This window comes from Sabethes cyaneus, chromosome 2 (genome assembly GCF_943734655.1).
Source record: "Sabethes cyaneus chromosome 2, idSabCyanKW18_F2, whole genome shotgun sequence".
NCBI classification, from domain to species: Eukaryota; Metazoa; Arthropoda; class Insecta; order Diptera; family Culicidae; genus Sabethes; species Sabethes cyaneus.
The window spans coordinates 194489806-194517118 of record NC_071354.1 but is presented as its reverse complement, the minus strand read 5'-3'; the positions used below and the strand labels follow the sequence as shown (position 1 = coordinate 194517118).

At 40.5% G+C, this 27313-nt stretch overlaps 1 protein-coding gene across 1 annotated transcript; it reads right to left on the bottom strand.

Annotated features, from left to right (window-relative positions):
- Nucleotides 1-7632: 7632 nt before the first annotated feature.
- Nucleotides 7633-27244, bottom strand: LOC128736496 (nose resistant to fluoxetine protein 6-like). Its single transcript, XM_053830981.1, has 13 exons — nucleotides 27196-27244; nucleotides 26986-27131; nucleotides 26615-26924; nucleotides 26407-26553; nucleotides 26154-26347; nucleotides 25850-26019; nucleotides 9064-9232; nucleotides 8798-8991; nucleotides 8501-8651; nucleotides 8175-8361; nucleotides 7949-8091; nucleotides 7773-7887; nucleotides 7633-7709 (listed from the first exon to the last, which is right to left on the bottom strand). The coding sequence occupies exons 1-13, from the start codon at nucleotides 27242-27244 to the stop codon at nucleotides 7633-7635; spliced, it is 2052 nt and encodes a 683-aa protein (XP_053686956.1).
- Between the last annotated feature and the right edge of the window lie 69 nt (nucleotides 27245-27313).

Sequence of the window (27313 nt, the reverse complement as noted above, 5' to 3'; positions counted from 1 at the left end):
GAGTCAATTCTGCATTATTTTCCATACCATCTTGAAGGCGGCAGTTATTTGAGTAACCTTCCCGAAGACCGTAACTTTCTAAATAGTCAGCAACGCCAGATAGAGCTTGTATAAGAATGTTACTTATACGCTAGCGCCACGTAGTGAGTCAATTCTGCGCTATTTTCCATACCATCTTGAAGGCGACAGTTATTTGAGTAACCTTCCCGAAGACCGTAACTTTCTAAATAGTCAGCAACGCCAGATAGAGCTTGTATAAGAATGCTACATATACGCTAGCGCCACGTAGTGAGTCAATTCTGCATTATTTTCCATATCATCTTGAAGGCGGCAGTTATTTAAGTAACCTTCCCGAAGACTGCAACTTTCTAGATAGCCAGCAGCGCAAGATACAGCTTGTATAAGAATGCTACATATACGCTAGCGCCACGTAGTGAGTCAATTCTGCGCTATTTTCCATACCATCTTGAAGGCAGCAGTCATTTGAGTAACCTTCCCGAAGACCGTAACTTTCTAAATAGTCAGCAACGCCAGATACAGCTTGTATAAGAATGCTACATATACGCTAGCGCCACGTAGTGAGTCAATTCTGCGTTATTTTCCATACCATCTTGAAGGCGGCAGTCATTTAAGTAACTTTCCCGAAGACGTTAATTCAAATTTCGGACGTAAAACGAGAGGACGTTAATTCAAGTTTTGGACGTAAAAAAAGTGGACGTTAATTCAAATTTTGGACGTAAAACGAGAGGACGTTAATTCAAAATTTGGACGTAAAAAAAGTGACGTAAAACGAAATCACGTAAAATGAACGGACGTAAAACGAGATTCTAGTGTATTATGCTACTCACCAATTTGTTTATGCGGTATAGAAAAGTAATTTTCTTGATCTAATTTATTGCGCAGATAGTAATCAAAAGTTGTACTGAGAAGGGCCAGACCAAACAAAGTACATATGATGGCTGTACAAAAAATATCGAGAAAATCAAAGGACTCGAAGAAGTTAGCCGAATCTTGACAATACTCTATGTCAGAGTATGCTTGTAACCTTTCGACTGACCGCAGTTGAAGGTTAATGCATTCATTCACAACCTCTGCGTAGAGCTGCCGGTACTGCTCCGATTGACGAAAGTACTTTCTTTTAAAGCGAAACTGCAAGCAAAAACTTCGAGTGAGACTCTACTTATAAAATTGATGTCAACTATTTAAGGCGAAATTAGCAAATGAATAAATGTCTTCTAAAAATATCACTCTTTAACTGTAAATTACTAAAACTACAATTAATCACTCTATCACAAAAATAAACTGCATATAATTGTTCCTCAATGTGTTTCATTTGCAAATTTTCCAACCGGGACTGAGGCAAAATTCACTTAAGCTCGTTTTTGCTTACATTGAAGTCCACTTCAATTGGTGCCACGAACAATTCATCTCGTTGTTTTTTGGTCAGGCCACTCAAACTGTTCAAGCACTGGCCGATGCATACACCACGATCCAAGAGGTTATGCCGGAAGTAGCGCACATCTGCACTAATATTCTGCAATTAAAATGCAATCATTACCTTAGGCTTTCGCGTGAACAACACTCAACCCAACCTTGATTTGCATCCAAAGCTCACTGGATGGATCGGGCTGGAGTAAACTTCTAGCTACGCAGTAGATTCCAGCGTTATCCATACATTGTTCATAATTATCATACCGGTAGAGATGCGGCATTAAACTGTTGTTGAATTCTGTCGATATGGATTCAAACATGTAGGTACAATGCTTCGGTATAAATCAAACCCTTCTAAAGTAACGAACCTGTTCTGTGATGTTCAGAACCGTTTCCACGTAACGCACTAATTATCAGTGTAAGAAGCACAACTGAGGTCGAATAACTGCTTTTTCCAGCTGCTTTCCACATATCAGGTACACTAAACATAGATTGATTTTAGAACTTTAGACCTTATGATAGATTTAACTCCGGAGCCCAAAAGAATTTCGACTACGCGAACCATACACAACCACGTTACTGCAATAGTTTCGAAGATTTGCAGCTCGAAGCCACTAGACAAATCATGACCATTAGATCTTCACCGTGTACAACCAAACAAATCACGAAAAGTGCGCGGCCCGGGCATTCATTTCGGCCGGCCAATTATTATTACCGATAGATTTGTGTACCAATGGCTACCTAGTCAGTCTCGTATGCACGGTGTGGTGTCCTATCAGCCAAAAACCAAACGGCTGTGCACTGTTTTTCTTCGCCACTCTCCACTGTGCTGAATACTACAGTACCATCTAGAAAAATTGGAACAGCTCCTCAACTAGTAATGAAGCAGTGCAATAAAGGCTGTAGAAATGCTATGTACGAGGTGATAGAGGAGCACATACTGCGGTACTCTGGGGTAAGTGACTAACCAACTATAAAAAGTTAGTATAGAACACAACAATTCCTTGCAATGTAACCCGGAAGTACCGAATTGTCATTTAAATAGCTGGTATATTGCGAAAAGTAGATTAATTGCGTAGAAGTGCAAGTGAAAATCGACCCGCTTCCAGAAAGAAAACAATATTTAAGATCGGTAGCTTTGGTTTATTTTAGTGTATTGTGAAACACTCCTCCTTTGTTTTAACAGTCGATGGCGTCGGGAGAACTATGAAATTAGGGCGGGTCTGTAAAGAAACAAAAGAGAGCGATAGGTGAAGTTCACCCCATAAGACACCACTCATGGGTGTGTATGGCCACCTTTCACACCATCAGCAAATACGCAGACTCGGATCATAAGACGGGCCAAACTCACCTTATCCACCAATCCCGGTGGCACAGGACACCTAGCGATAGACACTACGGCGGTTCTTAGATAACGTGGCTGCTTGGCGGTTATCTCTGGTCTTCCCTCACGGATTCTTCCAGGTGGCTGGGGTAACGTTGACTGCATACAACGATGGGTTGTCTAGCGTTCCTCTGGCACTTTAGCACTCGCGAAATCTTATACAAAGAAACAGATCTACTTATATCAGATATTGTAGAGTACGTCTCTTGACTCACTCACAGTCCACTTGAGAAGAATGATCTCGGCGATGGCATCCTCCTGGTCTACTTCGAATGGCAGGAAATTTCATTCATCGTCAACTGCCGTACGTGTCGTGTGTGTTGGAATAGTTAAAGAAGTAGATCCGGTCAGTCTCAAGTCAGTCTTAAGACTTTTAAATCCTAATTTAAGTACAATTTCGATTCCAATTTGAGATCATTTTCAAGAGCCATTTGAAGTTTAAATTCAAGTTTAATTTCAAGTACAAATCCATGTACAACCACAATTCCAGTTTCTTGTCTAATTCTAAATCCAATTACACTTGAAGCAAAAATAACTGATTCGAGTCCAATGTCAAACTTAATTCTAATTAAATTCAATTTCAAGTCCTGTTTCTGGTTTAATGAGTCCAATTTCAAGTCAAATCTAATATCAAGTGCTATTTTAAGTTCATTTTAAGCCCAATTTCATGTTGAACTTTCAGTCCCATTTCATAGAATTGAGTCAAATTTAAGTCAAATTTTAACTCCAATTTCAAGTCTAATTTAAAGTATAACTTTAAGCGCAACGTAAGTCCAGTTTGAAGCCTGATATTTTAAAATAAAGTCCTATTTCAAGTCCAAGCTCACATGAAACAGAAAATACACACATTTTAGTATAAAAAAATTCAGCTGCATATTAAATCGATATTTTAAACAACTAAAATTCCTATAATAAACCCAGTTGTAAACCATAACTCCATAAAAAGATAACGAACATTCCAATCTGTTATGAAAAACGTAGAGATTTGCAACATAAATTGATATTTTTTAGGGTTAATTAGGTTAAATCGAAAATTATTAGTATTGCAATATTGGTGCCATCGATTGGGTATTTAGTATCACCAGTTTAAAATAATTCATAAAAGAGAACCACTCAAGTGTCCACTAATGGTTAATTTATCCTACTCTCGTCGTGTTGCGAAACTCGATTCTCGAAGAGGGTTGTAAAATATACTTGTTTGATCCACGACACGATACAGTCGTATAAATTGAGTCCGATACAGATATCACCGTTACCAAATATAATTCAGCAGATGATGCTCAAGTGTTAGGCGGATGCAGAAACAAATATTACATGGCGACCGTGACAGAACCTGAACCTGCAAACCTCGTATGTATGCTGGTTCGGTAGAAAAAAGGGATAAAGTCAAGTTTCTATACTGTAGACGGCCATGGCTTTCATCAATCGCCAAGTGAGGTTCGCATCAACAGCCTGAATATCGTCGGCTAAACTACACCGCTATAAGCATTTGATCTCTTCTGCGCCCACGGCCCACCGTGCGGATTGAGTGCATCCCTGCAGACCATCGTACGCACCTCTGCTTAAGGTATATCCAATCCACCTCCACTTGCGCTCCCGAATCTTTGTTGCTTTCGAGCGCTGGTGACTTATACGATGGAGTTCCGAATTGGATATCTAAGTGTCAGGCCACCAAGCCCGAATGACGTATCGTAGGCAACGGTTAACGAAAGCTTAAAGTTTTCGTGTTGTCTCCGCCAATGCACACTATTTAATTAACAATTCATTTTTTGGTCGGAAAAGCGTTCTAATTTGAACGCCAAACATTCCGATGACCCACACCGTTACCATTTTCCTTCCCGATCTATCTGTCTATATCAGTCTTGGTACCACACCGGCCCAAAGCATTGCTGCTTTCCAGAGTAGTTTGAGAATGGGCGAGCGGGCATCGAAACGAAAGGCACGATATACAACAAGAGTAGCCAACTCGCAGGCTTCGCAAATGACCTCGGCCATCTGTGTTTGGGCAAAAATTCATTGAGTTGAAAACCAGATATAGAGTAGGACGAGTGCCCAGAAAAACCAACGTTCGCCTCCCACGAACAGTAACTATTGACGGCAATGGACTTGCCGTAATCGCAAGTTCATATACTTGGGATCTCTGGTCACTACTGACAAAAAACACGAATATAGAGATTCAATAACGCTTTGAAACGTGAAGTCGGCTGCTCTTTGCCCTCCATAAGGCATTTCAATCATGGAACATATACCGCGGCACGAAACTGACGGTGTACAAAACGTCAAAAGAACCATGCAGCAGTTTGTATTTTACGGACTTGACTCAACTATGCGTTTACTTCCGAAAGATGTCGGTGCCCTAACGTATGCACTAAAAAATGGACTGATTTCAATGATTTTGGCGAATCAGGTGAATGGTGAATCCATCTATGCATTGCCAATCGTAGCAACCTTGTTGTATACAGAAAAAATGGGCAGTGTCATCAATTAATTTGCAGTAATCATGGAAAAACAGTTAACCAACTGCGCTCGATGCTTTGTTCATACTGCTAGCTCCACCCCGGAGTGAAGAAATTGTGAGGCACTTGGCTTTGCCCTTTTGGAGAAAGACATGAGCGTCAAACGGAAGCCTGGTTTCGGCCGCCCGATGGTGCTGCTGAAAGGGAAGACCGCAAAGTGGCATCATCGTTCCGCATCTTGGGCCGGGTGTTCGGAGCAAACGACCAAATGGTAAACAAGTTTCTGGCTAAACTAAGAACGTTATGGCGTAACTAGATTGAAGCTGACTTGCGAATGTCGTGACACTGAAAAAATTGGTGACGAGTTACCCAGGACTGAGTACAATGGAGACAAGTCCCCAATTTGGTACGAGCAACGAGCTGAACCTTCACGTACCCGATATCAAAATTTAGGGTACTTTTGGCTCTATCCTCATCTATTAACCATTACCTATAGCTTTATGGGAGTCATACAGCCTGCTATAAAGAACGAGGCATATGAAATACTTACAGCTGACTGCTGAACTGTTCTAAGGCTTATTGGGGTTACTAGTTGGCTATGTAACATCTCTTATAAAACAGCTCCAATATACAGCAAACAAGGCAAAGCAATACATAAGCGTAGCAATACAAAATTTATCATATTTGCTGTAAGGAAACTATATACGGACGTTATTTTTAAATTAATCATCTTAAGGGCTATAATTTTAGAATATACTAAAAATATTGCTAAAAAATTGTATAAAATATTTCAGGTAAAATGATATTTTTTCTTTGTTTAATGAAACAAAAATTTACAAAAAAAAATCAAAAACCTGTCCAGGTTTATGGCTACAAATATTGGTGGAATTGATTTTAAAACTTTGTTTTAGTAGACCAATGTTACATTGTTACAAAGATATTATTTAATCCGATAGCGAGACTTGTGTTTCTGTTATTGATTTGCTTTGTAATAAACTTTGCAGTATTGTTCAAATCATTTGTCCGGCGCTGTAACCGAAAGAAAAACATCCCGTGAAGCGTACCTATATTCTGTACGCACGAGAGGATGGACCACCACAGACATGCAGATGAGGTATCTCTTTCGGTAGGAAAACATTACTTATCGTTCAATGCCGTCCGAAGAGCCATGAAGTGTTTGTGAAATTTTCGCCACTCGTTATTGGTACAGTTTTATTTGCGAATCTAGCAAGCAAAACTATAAACCAGCAGCTAGGCTGGATGGTGATCATTACATGCCTAGTGAGAGAAACGTCTGTTAGTTACTTGGCATGCCATATAAGCCATTGGCTGCCATTCATAGAACTTCAACGATTCAATCAGTATGGTCGAGATTTTAATGCCGAGTGAGAGCAGCTTGACCATCGAATGGTGGTGAACCCGTTATTATGTCAATTGCGTTGCAGTAACTCAAAAAAGTCTTTTTTGTTACGTTTGTTTCATGCAATCGGAATCATTAGGCTGAAGCTCTAAGTTCGATCATTTTGCATACTCAAGCCGATGCGCATATCCATCAGTAGGTACAGAAACAGACAAATAAAGTATGCCGGTGCTGAAAAACTATGTTCTTTACAGCTGGCTGTCCGGTTCATTCACATGGGCTCATCATTAATGATGATGATGGAATAGGCATGGTTTTAGTATTCCATGTTGTTTGGACTTGGTTGTGGTGATTAACGAAATCATTCGAAAATGAAAGCATTGTCCGTATGGTCTATCGAATGTGTATGCAAACATTCGTGGATTAATTTTTTTTAGCAATGAAGCATGATCATTATGTCAACGATCGAACACACGGCGAGAATGGCCTATCGCGCGAATGACGGTGTAATTATGTTGTTTGTATTGACAAAGCACAAGGTCACTGTTGTTTTGAAGAAGCACTTTGAACGTTGTTGTATGAACATCATCACTTGAACAGATTTACAAGTGGCAAAAAAACTTGTTCCCTACTAGAAAAGTGATCGAACCTTTTTAGTTAGTCAAATGAGCAGAGGATCAATCACACCGCCATGATGTTGTACAGTCCCGGAAGCAAAATATACCGTTCTTTAAAAAAAAGAAAAATTATGTATTTATGAATAAAGACAACTTAAGATTTAGATTATTTCAGCGGAGTTATATGTTTACGCAAAAAGAAGCCATTTATTAATATTTAACGCTAATTTCTACTTGTTTGACAAACTGTATGTAGAAAACGTCAAAAAGGTATATTATGGGTTTGTTCGTTTCAATTAACATAAATGATTATTGACTCCGAAAATTTATTTAAATATCGATCTATGGTGATTATAGCATGGTGAATCGAACGGCTTCTACTCATTAAGATAATTGATGGTTCACTGTCACATCTTTCGGTCCATTTCTGGTCAGCTCCACGTTTTCCTCATGATAAGTTTCTAAAACAGTCGGATGCCGGTTAATGAAAAGCTCAAATAACAATATTCAATACATATTCAAACCTGATTTCTTCTTGAACAGATGCTTCTGTAAGTTGGACAGAGGAATTTCAATTCCCAAACACAGAAAGAGTCCGAGAATGTACGACAAGACGAGCGTTGACGATGTCGACACCAGCTGCAAAGTCATGGACGGTCATAAATTACTTGATTCAAACCTATTTACCGTAAGTTCCTACTATTCTAACATCGCTGACATAGATCGGCTGTCGAATGTTACCCAGCGTGGCCCGAATAATGAACAAATGGCACAAGTAAACCGCATATGTGACCTTCCCCAATGGTCTGAATATCGGATTGTTCAGCAGACGCTTGAAAAACCCTGCAATCAATCGTTTTAGTATGTAAAGCAGACAATGGTTAAAATATTAGCAACCATTAACATATCTCTGTTTGAATACGTACATCCCACTCCGAAGGCAAGTCCAAAGTACAGAACCGCAAAAATGACGCCCCAAAGGTTTTTGGAGATGGCAGCGTAAAACGCTATCCAAACAGCGGGTTTCTCAAAATCATATGCATAAAAGATATACGCGGAGAGCAACAGCATAATAGCCACCGGCAGGGCCAAATACCATACCAGCAGAAATGGCTGCAAAAACGAACGCAGTATTAACCAGCAGAATAGGTTTTTTATGTCCGAATAATTCTCCACCGCACATAATCGATTGACCGGGTCAACTGAGTGACAACAGCGAATGAGAATGTCAAACAAGATAATATGCACTTACTTTATGTTTGCGAACATCGAAACCACCCTGCTTCCGTTTATGATACGCCAAACCGGCAATCAATCCCGCCAAATAGCTGCCATAATTCGTGTGTGTCGGAATGTACATCTTTCGATAGCTGTCGTCATACCACAGGACATACTTGAGTGCTCTGTCGGGAACAATAATAATCATTATTAGATTCGACTTAAATATTATGCAAATTGTCTTGAACAGACACGAAAGCCAAAAAAAATCCATTAGGATTATCAGAAAGCAAAGGGATAAGAAATAACAATCAAAAAATTGAAAATTTACTCCGGTTTTACCATAACCACCCCCTCGAAGTGGTTAAAGTATGTTACGAGAGCCGGGGAGATGAAAGCGAGGATGACCGCAACCGTCATTGTCATTTTGTGTAGTTTGGAAAATCGTCTCACAAATGCCAACAACATTAGTCCGATGATAAACAGTTGAAAATCAGTAGCCAAGTACCAGCCCTGCTGGAGACACTAGAAAGATGAAAAACAAAATGACAATTCCTTTCATTTCGGGTTTTTATGTTGAAATGGCCAAACACAAACCGGCTCATCAACGGTCAAATAGTTGTTGACAAACAGTAAATTGGCCCACCAATTGTTTCGGCAGAAGGTTCGTTCCGTTTCGGCCACTCTCTTCCAGATTGGTCCATCTTGAAGCTTGAACAGCCAGGTTGCGTCACAGAGAATCATAAAGGCGTACAGTGGTGCTAATCTGTTATTGAAAAGTTATCGGATAGATAATGTAAAATATGTTGACAAAGGCAGTGTTTTTTTCATGGTAATCATTGACAGTCCGCTTTACCAGCCAAATATAGTGAAAGCCAAATAAGCATATGAATACATTTAGGTAAGACAACAGAGCTGTTTGATATTTATTTAACGTTTTTTACCATATTTATCCAAACTGCAAGCAGTAGGATTTTGTCTAAAATACAAGGTAAAATAATACATGGATCGTTAACATTTTTTTGGAATACCTGCCTGTTAACTTTTTTCTTTTTAATATTGTTTTTACTAATTGTTGAAAATGTATCTTTGACCCAAACTGATTTGTTAGGCCTTTTACAAATACTACTGACACGAGGTCAAATATGGAAATTGCGGCGCATCTATTTTTGCTCTGCGATACATAGGGTATACCCTAGGGTATGCTATAGCACGGGGCAAGATGCCCACCTTAAGCTCACTATCAATATATCCGAAGAAATCTACACAAAAGGGTTCAAAACTCTCGCTAGGTTATCTTTTACAGTCTTTTCTATAACCTGTATGCATATTGGGTGCTAAAAGTTATAACGCATACCAAATATTCACGAACAAAAATTCATCGATTTTTGGGAATTTTACCAACCTGCGGGGCAAGATGACCACCCTTGCGGGGCAAGACGACCATCCTTTCCAAAAGCTATTAAACCTCCATTATATTTCACGTATAATCTAAATAATAAATATTATGGATTCAAGCTGCACATAAACTATTTTAAACATTATTTGAATAATTTGGAGTATTTAGTTAACCATAAAAAAGTTGTTCATTGAATGTACGTATTCCTCTGTGATCATTATTAGACAGAAATATGTTAAACAAAGTATTTTTATCGAAAACAAATAAATATGCATCTTTATTCCGTTACAAATATTTTATGTAGCGATTGTTGCTGATTTAAGGTTATGGTTATGCAATTCAGGGTAGCAATCCTGGTCTATAAAGCGGTGCGCATTTTGCCCCGTAAGTAGATGTATTTTTTAAAAGCAATTTGTAGTAAATACATTATCTGCATAATTGCTGCAATATCAACACCTGATTCATGACGAAAATCAATGCCACGATAACTCATTCGTTAGATGAAATGTTTTTAAAATTATGATCAAAACCTTATTTTGTGGCTGCGTAATCTTATAATAAATGCAGTATTTTCAATCGTCGATCTATTTTTTATGTTACCGAAGAGTTCAATGATTTTAGTTTGGTAATTGTTTGAATTATTGTTAGATGTAGTGTTTATCTACGCGTACGGTTACTAATTAAATACCTTTATAGCGTATATAACGATTTTTGGAAGGGTGGTCATCTTGCTCCGGGTGGGCATCTTGCCCCTTCCTACCCTATAATTTCAGAGAAGAATATTTCGTCAATTTGATTGTCAGTGTGTGTCAGTGATTATCCCTTTGTTAAGTCCAAACGAGTGGCAGCAAGTAAGGACAGCATCTACCCAACGTTTGTGCAGTTTGAAGGCCGTGATTATTTTCGACCGAATATGACATTCGGCCATTCCTGTTGCGGCTTTTTATGATTCGGTCATTTGTGTTTCGGTCATTCGTAGGTAATCCCTCGGTTTACATATTTAAAACTTCAAACAAGTTTCAAAGAAATCAAAAAAGAGCCTGAAAGTATTCTCAAACAGTTTCAAAAGAGTCTAAATAAAGTCCCAAATAAGCTAAAAGACGAAGAAAGTTGTCTAAAAAAAGATCTAACGAGTTTCAAAAGAGTTTTAACAATGTTTCAAGCGAATCAAAAGAGTGTCTCAATATAGTCTCAAAAGATTATCAAAAAAGTTTTAATTAAGATTAAAAAAATGTCAAAAGGACATCAACAGAGTCAAAAAGCCACAAAAAAAATTCTTGAGAGTCTCAAAGGAATATTTAACGGGTCTCAATAGAATCCCAAAGGAGTTCTAAAAGAGCTTCAAAAAAGTCTCAACAAGTCTGTAAAGAGTATCAAAATAATTCAAAGAGTCTCAGAAGGGTTTCGAAAAAATCTCAAATAAAAATTTCAATTCGGTCTAAAAAGAATGTCAAAATAACTTCAAAACAATCTCAATAGAGTCGCAAACAAGTCTCAAAACTGTCTCGAAAAGTCTCAAAGAAGTCTTAAAATGTTTCAAACCAGTTTTTCGCAAAAATTTTTAAATGTGGCTCAAAATAGTTTCGAAATAGTTTCAAACGGGTCAAAAGAAGACTCAAAGTAATCTGAAAAGAGTCTCGAAAAAATCTTTAAAGAGTCTCAAAAGAGCCTTAAAAGGATCTCAAAAGAGTTCTAAAAGAGTTTTAAAAGAGTTTCATGAGATACTCTAAAGTCTCAAAATAGTTTTTCTAAAGAGTATCAAAAAAGTCTCAAAAAAGCAAAGCCATGGGTATAAACGTCCTTCAGAACTTGACCCTTCTTTATCGACAGACTTTGCAGCCGGTTATAAGAGTACAGTATTACGGAGCTCGTGTAAAGATCCTATTACAGTAATCCCCCCAATAAGGACGCTAACAGGGACCGCGTTAATGGAAACCGTGTTAATGGAGTCTACGTAGCATAAGGAAATTGACTTAACTGGTTCCAACATGGAATAACTCGTGATCTTAACCGTATAGAGCATTGGTGTCTTCGACAAAGTTGTTCAGCAGATCGAAGCAGGGTTTTTCGTTGGATTGTAATAATTCGGAATAGCCTCACTACGTGGCGCTAGCGTATATGTAATATTTATATACATGCTGTATCTTGCGTTGCTGACTATCTAGAAAGTTGCGGTCTTCGGAAAGGTTACTCAGGTAACTTCCACCTTCAAGATGGTATGGAAAATAATGTAGAATTGTCTCAACGGACGGCGCTAGTGTATTTGTGACATTTTTTGTGTTTCCCATAACTCATGATTTTGGTAATGTACAAGAAGTTGCTTTATTCGGAAAGGTTGTTTAAGTGACAGTGGTTATTTAACTAGTTGGAAAATTAGCTAATATTTTGCTCGTTATTTAACAAAATGCTGATCGCTTACAAAAATTTTCAGCAAAATACAACGTTGGCAGTCGATGATATTCCTTAGAATTTTTTCATTGCTCGCATTCCACTTGCAATGGACATGAAAAATATACTGCAACTCAAGAAAGCTGAATTACTAAAAGTAACATTACGTATGTCGTTGACTTCAGATTATTAATGCTGTGTGACAGTGTGACATAAATACCTATTAAGTTGTTACAAGTTTCGATTAAAAAAAATGTGATAAAAATGTAAATATAATTGTTCATGAATCATTAAGAATGTTTAGAAAGTAGCTGGAAATGTGTTAACGTGACTGTGACTAATTGAATAAGTGAGTTGGCAGTATTTCTCTGACCATTTAGGAAGTAGCATAGATAGTTGGTAGATTAGCACGATAGATTTTTTTTGCAGTCAGTAAATGTTGCTAGAGAACAAAATTGAGCGTTGAGCTTTCAGCATCGCGAGATATAGTCTATATAAGAATACTACAAATACGCGCCAGGAGTTAGTTCTGCGCTATTTTCCATACCATCTGGAAGGTGGCAAACATTTGATTAACCTTCCCGAAGACTCCAACTTTATAGATAGTTAGCAGCGCAAGATACAGCCTGTCTAAGCATATCAAACATACACTAGCGCCACGTAGTGAGTCAGTTCTGCGCTATTTTTCGTGCCAACTAGAAGGTGGCAGTCATTTGAACAACCTTCCCGAAGACCGCAACTTTTTAGATAGTCAGCAGCGTAAGATACAGCCTGTCTAAGCATATTACATGTATGCTAGCGCTACGTAGTGAGTCAGTTCTGCGCTATTTTTCGTGCCATCTTCAAGGTGGTAGTCATTTGAGCATCCTTCCCGAAGACCGAAACTTTCTAGATAATCAGCAGCGCAAGATATAGCCTATATAAGAGTATTACACATACACTAACGCCAAGTAGTGAGACAATTCCGCAATAATATAATCCAATGAAAACTCGTTGATGTACGGAATAACTTTGTCGAAGATACCAACCTTCTATACGGTCAGGATTACGAGTTATTCCATGTTGGAACCAATTAACTCAATTCCCATATGCTACGTAGACTCCATTTAGGACGTTCGACTGCGTTAATGGAATCATTCGAGGCCGTCCTTATTGGAAACGTTCTTATTCGAAACCGCGTTATTGGGGGACTACTGTAATTCTATAGCGGCACCGCCCAGTCGAGATTCGAACATACGACGACTGGCTTGTTAGACCAGCATCGTACCCCGGACCTAACTGGGTGGGTAAAAAGTCTCAAATGAGACTCAAAAGAGCATTATTGGAGTCTCCAAAGAGTTTTAAACGACGATCAAAAAAGGTTCTAACGTGTCAAAAAAGTATCAAGCTCAAAACAGTTTCGAAAGAATCCCTATATAGCGTCAAAAGACTCTCAAAAGAGTATCGAAAAAGTTCTAAAAGAGCCTCAAAAAAGGTTCGAATGAGTCTAAAATGAATCTCAAAACAATCTTAAAATAGATTCCAGAGAGTCCCAAAAGAGTCTCAAAAATGTCAAAAGAGTATCAAAAAAGTCTTTTAAAGTGTTTTAAAGGAATCTCAAAAAACTTTCAAACGAATCAAAAAAGAGTTTCAAAATAATTTAACTACCAGGACTGGCTTGCAATAGATTACACGTTAGCGCATTCTGCTGTTTAAAACCAACTCCAAGCTCGTTGATTGTGCCACAACTCTGATAGAAGATAGCTACACGATGGAGCGATTTACCAACCTTCTGTCTTACCCGGAAAGTTTCCTGCAGCGTTACGACTTCGTTGTTGCAGGTTTTGTGCAGATTCTCAAGCAGGCTTCATTTGTTGTTCCTCTACTAATATTGCAATAAATGTACTAACAATTGCTATGCTCAGTCAGCGTGGTTCCATGCCAAGTAATAATTGTGAAGCCGCTTGATTGCGGAATTATTCATTATCTATGGTTATATCAGAAATAACGGGTGGCAACTAAAATTTTGGAATTTTTTCGCGGCCCTCATGCTCAACAACAAACGAGCTCAGAGAGAAATGAGAGTATGTATGTGTTAGCTCTCTCTCTCTCTCTCTCTCTCTCCTCTTTTTGTTAATATTTTTTGTTTTGTTTATGCTTGCCTAGTTTTGCTAAAAATGGCGGCGAAACAAGAAGCGTTTCGGGAGCGCGTTGTACATTTCTACGAACTGCAACAGAAATTTCGGCAAAAAGTATACGGTACAACATTTAAAAAGCAAATATGTTGCGGCTTCGACTGTTTACCATATCCTCAGATGCCCAACAACTATTCGCAAGCAAGGTAGTGGAAGACAAGCCCAAATTATTGACGCAGAAGGACATCGTTCTCTTTCTCGTTTCTTCAACAACAACCCCTTTGATTTGGTTATTAATTAAGATGCACCAGATGAATGTTTGGAGAAAATTTTGATCCCGTTTCTACAAAAACATCATACAGATGGACAATACGTGTTTTGGCCGGATACAGCATCATCGTATTACGCCAAAAAAACACAATCGTTCTTGAATACCCATTCGATCCCATTTTTACCCAAGAACCACGACCCGAAAAACCTGTCTCAGTGCGCCCAATCGCAGATTTCTTCGGGGTTTTGAGTTCCTTGGTGAACAAAAATAACTGGAGAGCCACGAATTGTAAACAGTTGATTGGTAGAATCTAGGGATGCATTCGCAAAGTTGACATGAAGGCCGTACAACACTGCTGTTTCGACGTCAAACGAAAGCTTCGCCGAACACCCGATTACGGACCGTTTTGAAATGTACGCTAATTTTTTTCCACAATGGATAATGTCTCTTTAATTTCGGTAAATCAGATCTTCTTCCTGTATCTTTGTCTTTTTTTGACAGCTTGAGAAAAAAATTCCAAAATTTTAGTTGCCACCCGTTATGCACAATAACAACCCAACTAGCACGATAGTCGTAGTCGTGCTGCACGATTGTTACAAAGTAGTTGTGGTAACCGAATTATGAGTAATTTCAGTTGTAATCCGGTTGCTTTAACTAATTGTACCTATGGAAATGGAGTGTGCTACTTGGGAAGATGAACGAGTCATACAGGATATAAAAGCTCTCCATAAGCGCAAGAATCTCTTCTGGATATGCGGCCAGAGCGTCGAATTTATGAAAATAATCCGGCTTTTTGTCTCGGGCATGTGTGCAGTTGTACGGAACGAAGCCTCCAAACCCTGGCAAGTATCAGTTTGATTATTTCCTCACTACCGCTTATACACACATTGTTTCCAGTGACCTAAGCATACCCTCACATGTCAATCTCTACGTCAAGTCGTTCCGGTTCTGCGTGTGGGTGTATGGAATGAGGCTCCCAAAATTCCCGACCAGGTAAGTGAAACAACTCCTATAAAAATTTTTCCGGTGATGTAGCTCCTGTTTCTTCGACGTAGTTGTGATCTTCTCCAATCTGCTGCTGATTGCGTAGACTGCGAACCAAAATCGACTACTTTTTTCGCTGTGACTGGGTCTAACTCCGATATAATCGTCTTAATGGAAACCTGGCTTGACGAGTGCATTTACTCGCAACAGCTATTCAGATGCACATTTTCCTTCTTCAGAAGTGATCGTAACCCGTTGAACAGCGGAAAACCCTATGGCGGTGGTGCGATCACCATCTTAATTAAACTACGTTGCTCCATCGACCCAGCCCCGATTTATGAAGCACTTGAGCAGCTATGAGTAAACGTCTCAGTCCTAGTTTTCCTGCTTCCTTGGAATAAATTTTCTCTGCTGTTAAAAACACTCCTAACGAAGTCATCAACCTTAACGTTTTTGCCTTTCTACTATATAAATATATAGTATAAAGGTATAGAAATCACTTGGAAAACCGGAAATGGAAAGAAGGTCCTGCGGGCCGAATGTCATATACCATTCGACCCAGTTTCGAAAACTGAGCATTTTCTGTGTGTGTGTATGTATGTGTGTGTGTGTGTGTGTGTGTGTGTGTGTGTGTGTGTGTGTGTGTGTGTGTGTGTGTGTGTGTGTGTGTGTGTGTGTGTGTGTGTGTGTGTGTGTGTGTGTGTGTGTGTGTGTGTGTGTGTGTGTGTGTGTGTGTGTGTGTGTATGTGTGTGTGTGTGTGTGTGTATGTGTGTGTGTGTGTGTGTGTGTGTGTATGTGACGCTTTTAATCTCACTCACTTTTCTCGGAGATGGCTGGACCGATTTTAATGTTCTTAGTGTCAAATGAAAGGTCTAGGTGTCCCATTGGTCGCTATTGAATTTCATACTGATCGGACTTTTAGTTCAAAAGTTATGTATAAAAATATGAAAAATATGGGACTTCATTATCTCATAGGTCCCTTAATCGATTTGAACAAAATTGATTGCATATGAAAGAGGAGCCTTGCAAACCCTTAACTTCCAAATTTCATGACGATTGGGCTTGTAGTTTGAAAGTTACATAAAGAAATGTGAAAAAACAGTATTAAAAACATATTTTTGTAACATATAAGCATTAATTCAATGAAAAACATCACACATTTTATTATTATTTGAAAATTACTGCTGAGATCTATCAAACAAAACCGAGTTATTGAAAATCGGACGGTTCATTCAAAAGTTATTTAAACTTTAACACTTAAGCACCGTGTATTAAACCGTTAAAACGTGTGAATTCAAAACAAATGTTGATTGTATTCAATGTGTGTGATGTATGTGTGTATGTATGTATGTATGTATGTATGTATGTATGTATGCATGTATGTATGTATGTATGTATGTATGTATGTATGTATGTATGTATGTATGTATGTATGTATGTATGTATGTATGTATGTATGTATGTATGTATGTATGTATGTATGTATGTATGTATGTATGTATGTATGTATGTATGTGTGTATGTATGTATGTATGTATGTATGTATGTATGTATGTATGTATGTATGTATGTATGTATGTATGTATGTATGTATGTATGTATGTATGTATGTATGTATATATGCATGTATGTATGTTTTTTTTTTTTTTTTTTTTTTTTTTAAGTGAGGAAACGCTCTATGCCTGGCACACTAATGATGGTATTCATCACGTGGCACGGTGTGGGACTCTAACCCACTAAAAACCTCACTGCTCCTAGCTCAAAATCCCCCCGGGACCGCTACAAGGCGACTACTTCGGGGAGAGGCTGTGCTTATGCACTGCTCCAATAACGACGCACCTGCTACCCATCGAGACGTGAACCGATTTGGGAGAGCCTGTCATCATAACGTGCACCCCATCACGGCCACCCTCGCGGGGTATTGCTACCCGTCGAGACGTGTACTGATTGGGAAGTGCTCTTCACCATAACTCGCACTCCGTCACAGCCACCCTCGCAGGATTTCTCATTAATGATGGATGCTTTCACCCATCGAGACGTGTACCGATTGGAAAGTGCCTACGTTCATAACGTGCACCCCGTCACGGCCACCCTCGTGGTGCTTTACTCCCTTCGAGACGTGTACTGATTGGTAAGTGCCCTCCATCACGACGCGCACTCCGTCACAGCCACCCTCGCAGGGATCTCCGCCAGTTATGAACATTTGCACAAAATGGGTACCGGGATTATTTAGGGTACGAAGCCCATCCCCACACATATGAGTCCGGTCAAGGGTTTTACCGCGCCCAGAATCGCGTTGCTTTGGATTAAGATGTCATATGCGGCCCAAGGGCGTTTGTTCGATTGGCTGCATCGTCATCATTATCCACCCCGACTGGATGTTAGCACTGCTGGATTTCTGACGCTAGCTGGTGCCGCTGGAGCGCTGTTCGGCTCTCCATGTTCGCTGCAGATCGGACAAGATGTGTGTTATCACCCTGTTGGCAACATTCCATATGTTCTCATCTCTACACATTTCCCTGACAATATTATCTACGTTAAGAGATGGCAGCTCGCGTCGCGCAGACTCAAATCTTGGGCAGACGAAAACTACATGCTCTGGAGTTTCCTCTTCATTATCACACTCGGGGCATAGGGGGGACCTTGCATGCCCGAACCGATGCAGGTACTGCCTGAAGCAGCCGTGCCCTGATAGGAATTGCGTCAAGTAGAAGTTCACTTCTCCGTGCTTCCTGTTAACCCAACTGACCAAGTTCGGTATCAGCCTGTGTGTCCATCTTCCATTCGTAGCAGTGTTCCACTCTTGTTGCCACTTGGCTATCGACTCCGCTCTCATCCGTTTACGTATTCCTCTAGTACCTTTCCGCCTATAACATTCACTGTCTTCGGCCAGCGTAATGCAAATAGGGATCATTCCGGCGATAACACAAGCTGCTTCCGACGAGATGGTTCGGTAGGCAGTAGCAACTCGTATAGCTATCAACCGAAAGGTACGGTTCAGCTTTGTCCTATTCCGGTGGGTTTCCAGCGCTGCGTTCCATGCTGGACCCGCGTATCTTAGGATTGAGCAGGATACGCTAGCCAGAAGACGCCTCTTGCTGCTGCTTGGACCAGCACTGTTTGGCATGATTCTGGAGATCGCGTTGAATGCCTTGGCAGCCTTATTGCAGGCATAGTCAACGTGGCTGTTGAAATTCAGCCGATCGTCGGCCATCACACCCAAGTATTTCAGCACACGCTTAGAGGCTATAGTGTGCTCACCAACGTTGAGTACCAACCGTTGCACCGCTCTACAGTTGCTAACTAATAGTACCTCTGTTTTGTGGTGGGCTATTTGCAACTTTACTCCTTTCATCCAGGTTTCGATCGCGTCTATTGTCTGGGATGCCAGCATTTCAACCTCCTCCAAAGTCTCGCCTATTACCGTCGTTACGATATCGTCCGCGAAACCGACGATTTCCACACCTCTAGGCAGTTTCAGTGTTAGTACACCGTCGTACATAGCATTCCAGAGCGATGGGCCGAGAAGTGAGCCTTGTGGAACCCCCGCGGTAACCCTGAACGCCTTCTGGCCGATGTTCGTTTCATAAACCAGAAAGCGGTTCTGGAAATAGCTATTGAGGATCCTACACAGATAGGCAGGGACCCTCATTGCGTACAGCGCTGCAGCGATAGCTTGCCAACTGACGCTATTGAAAGCGTTCTTAACGTCAATCGTGATTACGGCGCAGTGTCGATTTCCTCTTCTTTTCTGGTTGGTTGCCTTCTCAGCTTTTTCGATCACTGTACGTATGGCGTCTACTGTACACTTTCCTTTCCTGAATCCGAATTGCCTCGCTGACAGTCCATGTTCGCTCTCCGTGTATTTTGTAAGCCTGTTGAGAATAATTCTCTCCAAGAGTTTACCGAGTGTGTCCAGCAGACAGATGGGTCTGTAAGCACCTGGATCTCCTGAGGACTTTCCTGGTTTCGGTAGGAGTACTAACTTCTGTGTCTTCCATGGATCTGGAAAGCAGCCTTCCTGCAGGCATTTTTGTAAAACCGGTCTAAACATGTCTGGAAATGCCTGCAGTGCCGCTTTCAGCGCTACGTTGGGGATTCCATCTGGGCCAGGCGCTTTCCTAACTTTCATACTTTTCGCGGCAGCTACGAGTTCCTCGTTGGAGACACGTCTTTCATCGGCGTCAACCTCCTCAACTTCACCGTATGGACAAGGTGGCCAGATCGTTGTATCGTGCTCCGGGAAAAGCTCTTCGATGATGATCTTTAGCCTCTCTGGACACGTTTCTGTGGGCGTCGTCGGACCTCTTATCCTTGCCATTGCAACTCGATATGCGTCACCCCAGGGGTTAGCATCAGCATCTCGACAAAGTTCCTTAAAGCAGTTGGATTTACTTTGAATTATTGCCCGTTTCAATGCTGCCTTGGCCACCCGGTGCACTATTCTCCGTGCCTCTCTCTCAGAGGTGTTCTTTGCCCGTTGAAAGCTTCTTCTGGTCCTAAGGCATTCAGCACGAAGTTCCCCGAGTGCGTCATTCCACCAGTAAGCAGGTGCCCGTCTGTTTCTAGGCTCCCGTTTTCTAGGCATTGTGACATCGCATGCCTTTGCTAGCGTTTCTGTCAGTTCATCCGCTGTCAGGTCCAGGGAGTCACTATCGACACGTAGAGCCTCGACAAAAAGTTCTCTGTCAAATACTTTCGTTTTCCACTTCCGTCCGCAGTCCCTAATTCTTCGTGGTACCACGGGATTCTTGCGACCAATGGTATATCGAATCGCCTGGTGGTCGCTGTACGTGAAGTCCTCACTGACTCTCCAGTTCATGCTTACTGCTAGCGGCGGGCTGCAGAAAGTAACATCGACAATGGATTCATGCCCATTCCTTCTAAATGTGCTAGTGTTACCTACGTTACACTGTGTAACTTCTAGCTTCGTAAGAGCTTCTAGCAGACTGTACCCTCTTGCGTTTGTACATCTACTTCCCCATTCCGCTGCCCAGGCATTGAAGTCACCTCCGATGATGATTGGCCTCCGTCCGATAAGCTCTTCGGTTAGCTCATTTAGCATATAATTAAACTGATCCATAGTCCATCTTGGTGGAGCGTAACAGCTGCATATATAGATTCCATTGACTTTGGCAACCACGAACCCCTCATGCGATCTGTCTATTACCTCCTGGATCGGGAATTTCCCCATTACATGAATTGCAGTGGTAGCTGCTTTGTCCGCCACCCAGTTGCCGTTATCGGGAGGAACACGATATGGCTCCGCAATAATTGCAACATCGCACTTTGCTTCTGTCGTCGACTGCCACAACAGTTGCTGCGCAGTGTCACAATGATTGAGGTTAATTTGGACTACCTCTATCATTTCTGGCACGCCGCCGCCTTCTTAAACTCTGGGCATCTGAACCCTCCCGTCGCGTGGTCTTTTTCTGTTTTGCAGAGCAAACACCTTGGTGGGTTTTTGCAATTCAGAGCAAAGTGTCCCTCTTGACCGCATTTCCTGCATAACTTGGATCTATCAGGTCCATCGCAGCTGCTCGCTAAGTGGCCAAAGCCCATGCATTTGAAGCATCTCTCCGTTTCTTTACTCGGGCGAGGAATGGCTTTGAGTGGGCACACAGACCATCCCACTTTCACTTTACCCAGCTTCAGGACCCTTTCAGCTGCCATCACCGAGAGTCGTATCGTTGCCGTCTGCGTGCGGCCATACGTTTCCTTTAATCGGATTGTCATTGGTACACCCTGAAGGTCACATTTTTCCGTCAGCACCTTCCTTAGCTCTTCTTCTGTTGTAACCTCGTCTAAGTTCCTACATAGGACTACTGACTCCTGAGACAAGGCTCTCACGTTCGCCTCTTCGCCGAGAGCCTTTTCAATGAGCTCTTTGAAGGCTGTACTCTTGACCGTAGGGTCTTTCTTTAATTCGAACAGCATTTCACCGTTCTGAGTGCGCCTAGTCTTCATCACCTTCTCCCCAAGCTCCTTCAGGTCAGGGTCGGCTCTTACTTTCCGGAGGATGTCGGCATATGTCAATTTACCCGTTGCACCAACGATTAGGGCATCGCCTCTTTTTTTCTCACGACGCTTCTCCTTTTCCTTTTCCTTTCGCTCTTTTTCTTTCGCTTTTTTCTCCATCTCTTTCTTTTTTCTCTTTTCGACGGTCTGCCAGTCGCTGTCCTCCTTCTCTTCTGCTGGGTTTTCGGGTTCGTCAAGGTCTTCCTGTACGTTATCTCCCTCCTGGTCGTCCTTACGTTTCTTGTCCGCTGGGGATTCCTTGTCCCCTGGTGAGTCACGATCTCGTTTCTCGGTACGCAAGTTACGAAATGCCCGAGGTGTAACCTGTACTCCGACCTCTACCATCTCGGCTTGTTCTGACAGCGCTAATTCAGCAGTTGCGGCTCTGTTTATCAGCGCTAAGTACTCCCTTTTGGCGGCATTCAGAACAGTTTGAATACCAATCACTTGCTGCTTAATCTCATTGTGGACGTTGCTTCTCGCTTTAACGAACTCGTAGAGGTTAGTGACCCTATCCATAGCCTGTGCCAACCTCGTGTTTTTGAAATCATCTCCTGGAAGTCCTCTACTAGACTTCGGTGTAAGCATCTCGGTAAAGTCGCTACCGTTTATGTGCGCATCTTGCTGCTCAGCATTAACACCGCTGTTGGTGAAAATTGTTGACACCGCACGTTCCAACACTGGCGATCGCAATAATTTTCCGCTTTTTGCAAACACATTTGCATCACTGTCGGTCGTGTCCATCTCACCTTCGTCGTCATCTCTCTGATATTTTCGATTATTTTCCATATTGTTGGGTCCCCCCTTCGGGCCGCTATCTCCGCTCGTTGTACATAGTCGCCTGAATGTGATCCCATGGTTATCTATGCAAGCAGGGAGGCCATGCTAGGGTTGACATGGTCCTTTATGGGAAACCATGTTCAGAGCCAGATCGGCGCAATCAGGAATGTTTCATCTGATCCTAGTACTACCAAAGCACCACTTTGGAAACGAGTTTTGAACGTACCCGAAGGCCTGCCAAGGTTTTACCGGGACTGAGGCAACCAAGTCATTAGCCCACTCGCCATTTCAGGGAGGTATCACCCTTCCTTACTCAGAGAGTAGAATGGCTCAGAAGCCAGCTTCTTAGCGTCAAATCCAATCGTGCATTCCAGTAACCAGTATACCATAATTAGGATCTTACTGGCGTTAATCCTAATGTGCTCACCGTACGTAATTGATTAACGTCACAAGCACTATCAGGACGGGGCAAGACACTTATAGCGGTGTCAGATCGCATTGACGAGCTGGTTTCGGAATTTTGTGGCATTTTTTAGGAGACTCGCCATGCCCAGGGCTCGCCCCACCACACCTATCCAACTCACCGGGTGGATCAACCGGTAACGCCATGGCGCTGGATGGGGTTCCCATTCCCCTACCATAATGCATGTATGTATGTATGTATGTATGTATGTATGTATGTATGTATGTATATATGTATGTATATATGTATGTATATATGTATGTATGTATGTATGTATGTATGTATGTGTATGTATGTGATCCCAAGCAACAATGTGAGTTTGATTGTACTCTTATGCTGGTTTTCATGACCAATTTTGGTCTTGAATGCCATCATAAGATTGTAATAAAACTCAAATTGTTACTTGGGATGACAATTTGCAATTTTTAAATTTGCATTGAAATTCAAGAAATGATGTTTCTCACTTTTCTGAATCAATAGTCTGAAATTTTTGAAACCTCTTAGTGGAATACGAAATTTGAAATTAAAGAAAAGAAACAACTTTTACGACTAAATTCCACTATTTGATATTTTTTCGCGACAGATACGTATACGCTTTGAAATAAGACACTGATGAAGCCTGCACGTCGTAGGCGAACTACGTATCTGTTGCAAATAAATATTAAATAGTGGGATTCAATCGAAAAGCTTTTTCTTTTCTTTGGTTTCAGAATTCAATTGTCATTTTCTTCACTTGCTGTTGCTCACAATTGTACAAGAAAAGCAAAAAGCGAAGAATAGCAGTTAATTTAAGCATGTAGGTATAGTATAGAATCTCGACTGGGAGAGGCTGTTAGAGTCAATAGGATCGTAGCAACTGGCCCTGCAATTGTCCTGCACTCTAACAGCTGGCTGCGAACTCTGTCGTATAAAAACAGAAGGTCAAGTTTCGATAACGGAATGTAGCACCTAGGCTTTCCTTCTTTCCTTAGGTATAGTGGTATATAGGATTAAAAATACTAGTGAGTTGATTTTTCCAAATAAATATATACAAGTTTCAAACATATTTTGCGTATCAATATATGCTCTTTTCAATCAATAGATACTAGAGCTTAGAAATGTTATATGAAAAATAGGAAGTAAACGTTGCACGGTAGTAATTTTGTAAGATTTGTTTTCGTTAGTGACATTTTAAAGGACAGATGTCTTATGTCATGTATCATGTTTCAACAAATAAATCAAAAATGACAAGCACTGGAAATCATAACGATCATATTTCCCATTCTCAAGCATGTTTAAGGCGCAGCTTTTGCAACCCTCTTATTTTCCTAACCCTCCAACATTGTAAAAACGATGCGATCAAGCTAATGACTATCTTTTCATGAAAGTACATTCAAAAGAAGCATAAGTTTTGATTTTCATGCAAAAATAATTATCTGAAGGAGCGCCAGCTAAGAAAAAGTTCAATTTCTCTTTTTCATATCTAATGCTCTATTCAGTTATTTTTTCTAATTCAGATATATTGCAAAATTGAAGCCAAGCAAACTAATAGTAAAATTTTAAGATTAATCATTTTGTTGTCGATATCCTTTGTCTTCAAAGGCGAAGTATAATAATAATTTTTCTGAACTCTTGTTTTTCAAAGATGCTAACTTTTGAACACATGGTATTAATTAATTATCAAAAAATCTGTTCTGAACACATATTTCATATTGTCAATTCAAAACAAGTTTCGTATGTGGCTCTGAAGCCCGAAAGTTAAGGCTGATCGATTATAAAACTAAATAAGGTGTTACAAGTATTTACGCACCCAAGGAAAGAAAATTTAATTATTCTACGCAATACGTTGGGAATTTTACTGGCAAATAAGGATTTTGAGGAATACGGAACGGATATTTAAAAATATAGTCAAGTTAATTATACATAGAGGTTCCTGAGAAATTAAATAATGATTATTGTGGCAGTAGAAAGGCTAGGTCACGCCGCTAGGTGGATTAATTCGGGTTTTGGGTAACTGAGGATATTGACGAAACTGTCAACGGAAAATTAAAATATTCGTAAGTTTCCGGACATGTTCTGGAAAAGTGTTCGACTGTTCTCGCTAGACCTCTTTCACTATGTTCAATGTTCAATGCTTCAATCCCTACCCAATGTAAGTTCCCTACCCTGTACACAAGAAAGGTAATTATAAGAGCAACGTTGAAAACTCTCGAGGGATTACATCGTTGTGCTTTAGCTCTAAAGCGCTCGAGATAGTCGTGAACGACACTTTGTTGGCTTGCTGTCAACACAGCGTTTCCAAGGACCAGTATGGTTTTTTTTTTGTCTAAAACGCTCAGTCTGTACAAATCTCGTAGTTTTCATTTCGGTCTACCTGTGTAACATGAATGAAGGAGGGTAAATTGATGCAGGTGTACATGGACCTGAAAGCAGCATTTGATTGTGTAGATCGTGGTATCCTCCTTGCAAAGACTTAAGAAGCTGGAGGTTACCGCATCGTTTTGCAAGCGGCTATACTCGTACCTAGATCGGGTCCGAGTTTTTCGATTCGTTTTGCAACATCTCTGGCATACCACAGGAAAGCAACCTTAGACTACGGTTTTTTTTCTTTTTGTAAATGAACTGTAAACTTTCTTGCTAACTAGCCGTCCATCTTTTCATGCTGTCGGTACCAAAAATTATATTGAATGTGTATCATAATAACCAACACGTTTTTAAAACTCAAAATAAAACTGTACATGAACTTTAAAAATAAATCGACAGGTTGTAAAATGAATCGAATCCCAAAACTGCAGCTAGCTAATTGGTATTCATCTCAAATACATATGCAAGATCATTAGGAAAAACTATACTATAGATACATAGTATAGAATAATTTACAAGCTTTAGAATGGCGGGGTAATCATTTTTCTAATCAATCACTTAAGGTGCCATTAAAATGTAACATTCAACTAATCACCTTTCTATTTGCGCTAATTCCACATACCTTAAATAGCGATAAAGAATGCTAGCGAAAAAATCCTTCACCGTAAATGACTTAGTTTTCTCACAGTAATCAGCAAATTGCACCGCCAACAGGAATCCACTAATTGTAAAATAGGTCTGAATGACAGTGGCACCGTTAAAAAGCAGCATCGTCACCAGCCGTCGGTAGTTCTGCGTGTTGGCAGACAGGCAGCACATGTTGTGCCATGCGTGAATATCCCACGAGGAGTATACCGAGAAAAGGCAATTTGCGAATACATATTACGAAGGCATATTACCTAAAGGCAATCTGTATCGGTACTTACAAATTCCACGTATTCCGGGTTGACTAGTGGAAAGATACAGTTGAATACCATACAATGACCGGCGATCACCAAGTACATGACAAGAAAACGTGCTCCCTGCAGGAAGCGAAGGTCTTTACTCAGGGTCGTACGACGTTTCGCCATCAGGATTTGCCAATTACGGGGGAATGAAAAGGCCACTAATAACTGGGATACTGTAACAAAATCAAATCGTCACATTTTCCTACTTAATGCTGAAAAAACAGTTACGTACATCCATGCCGAGCAGGTGTACGATAATATTCACTACTTTTGATATCAACTGAAAATTTCTTTTTCGTCTTATAATCATAAAACGAAGATAAAACAACAGTTAGAATGAATGTGCCTAAAACTATCAGAAAAATCATGTCCAAATAATCTGCAATAGAAAATAGTTGTAAGATTTACGGTCTCAATACTAATTGAACAGTAAATATTACCGATCGGGTCATACTCTCGATTAGTAACGCAATACTCAACGGTCGAGTGTCCCATAATTGAATATTGGCGCTTTAGCTCAAAGTTGACGCACTGATTGGCTAGTTTCCTGTACTTAATTCGCCAGTCCAGCGCTTGACGGAACGTATTCGCATCGAACGTTATTTCGCTGGTTTCATTAAACGTATCGAGATAGTACTTCATCTGGGTCATCCGATCGTAACGGTCCATCAATTTCTTGCACCAATTCATACAGATGCCCCGCTGGAGCCGATCATGCCGGAAGCTACGTTTGGTGTCGTTGGAATATTTCTATACACCGTAGAGTTTGTAATTGTTTTAGTCAAATAAAAAACCTAAGGTCCTAATTTACCTCAATCAAGGGCCAGATCAAAGCCGTAGAATTGGGCTTGATGGTTGTATCCACTAAACAGTACACAGCCGGGGTGTCGAATTCCTGCAAACAGCGGTCAAAGTCGTCGTACTTGTATAAACTCGGAAGTTTGTAATATTCTGTCACTGTGAAAAAAATGTATTTTGCAATGTAAATTTGTTGAGTAACTTGACAACTGAATTGACTTACTGTTGAAAGTTGCGATTAGTGAGTTTGCGTAACAATTGAGGAAACCCATCATCACAACAAATATGTAACTTATGTGTGCCATTTTCACGGGCAATGATTTTCGATTCAAATTTCAACT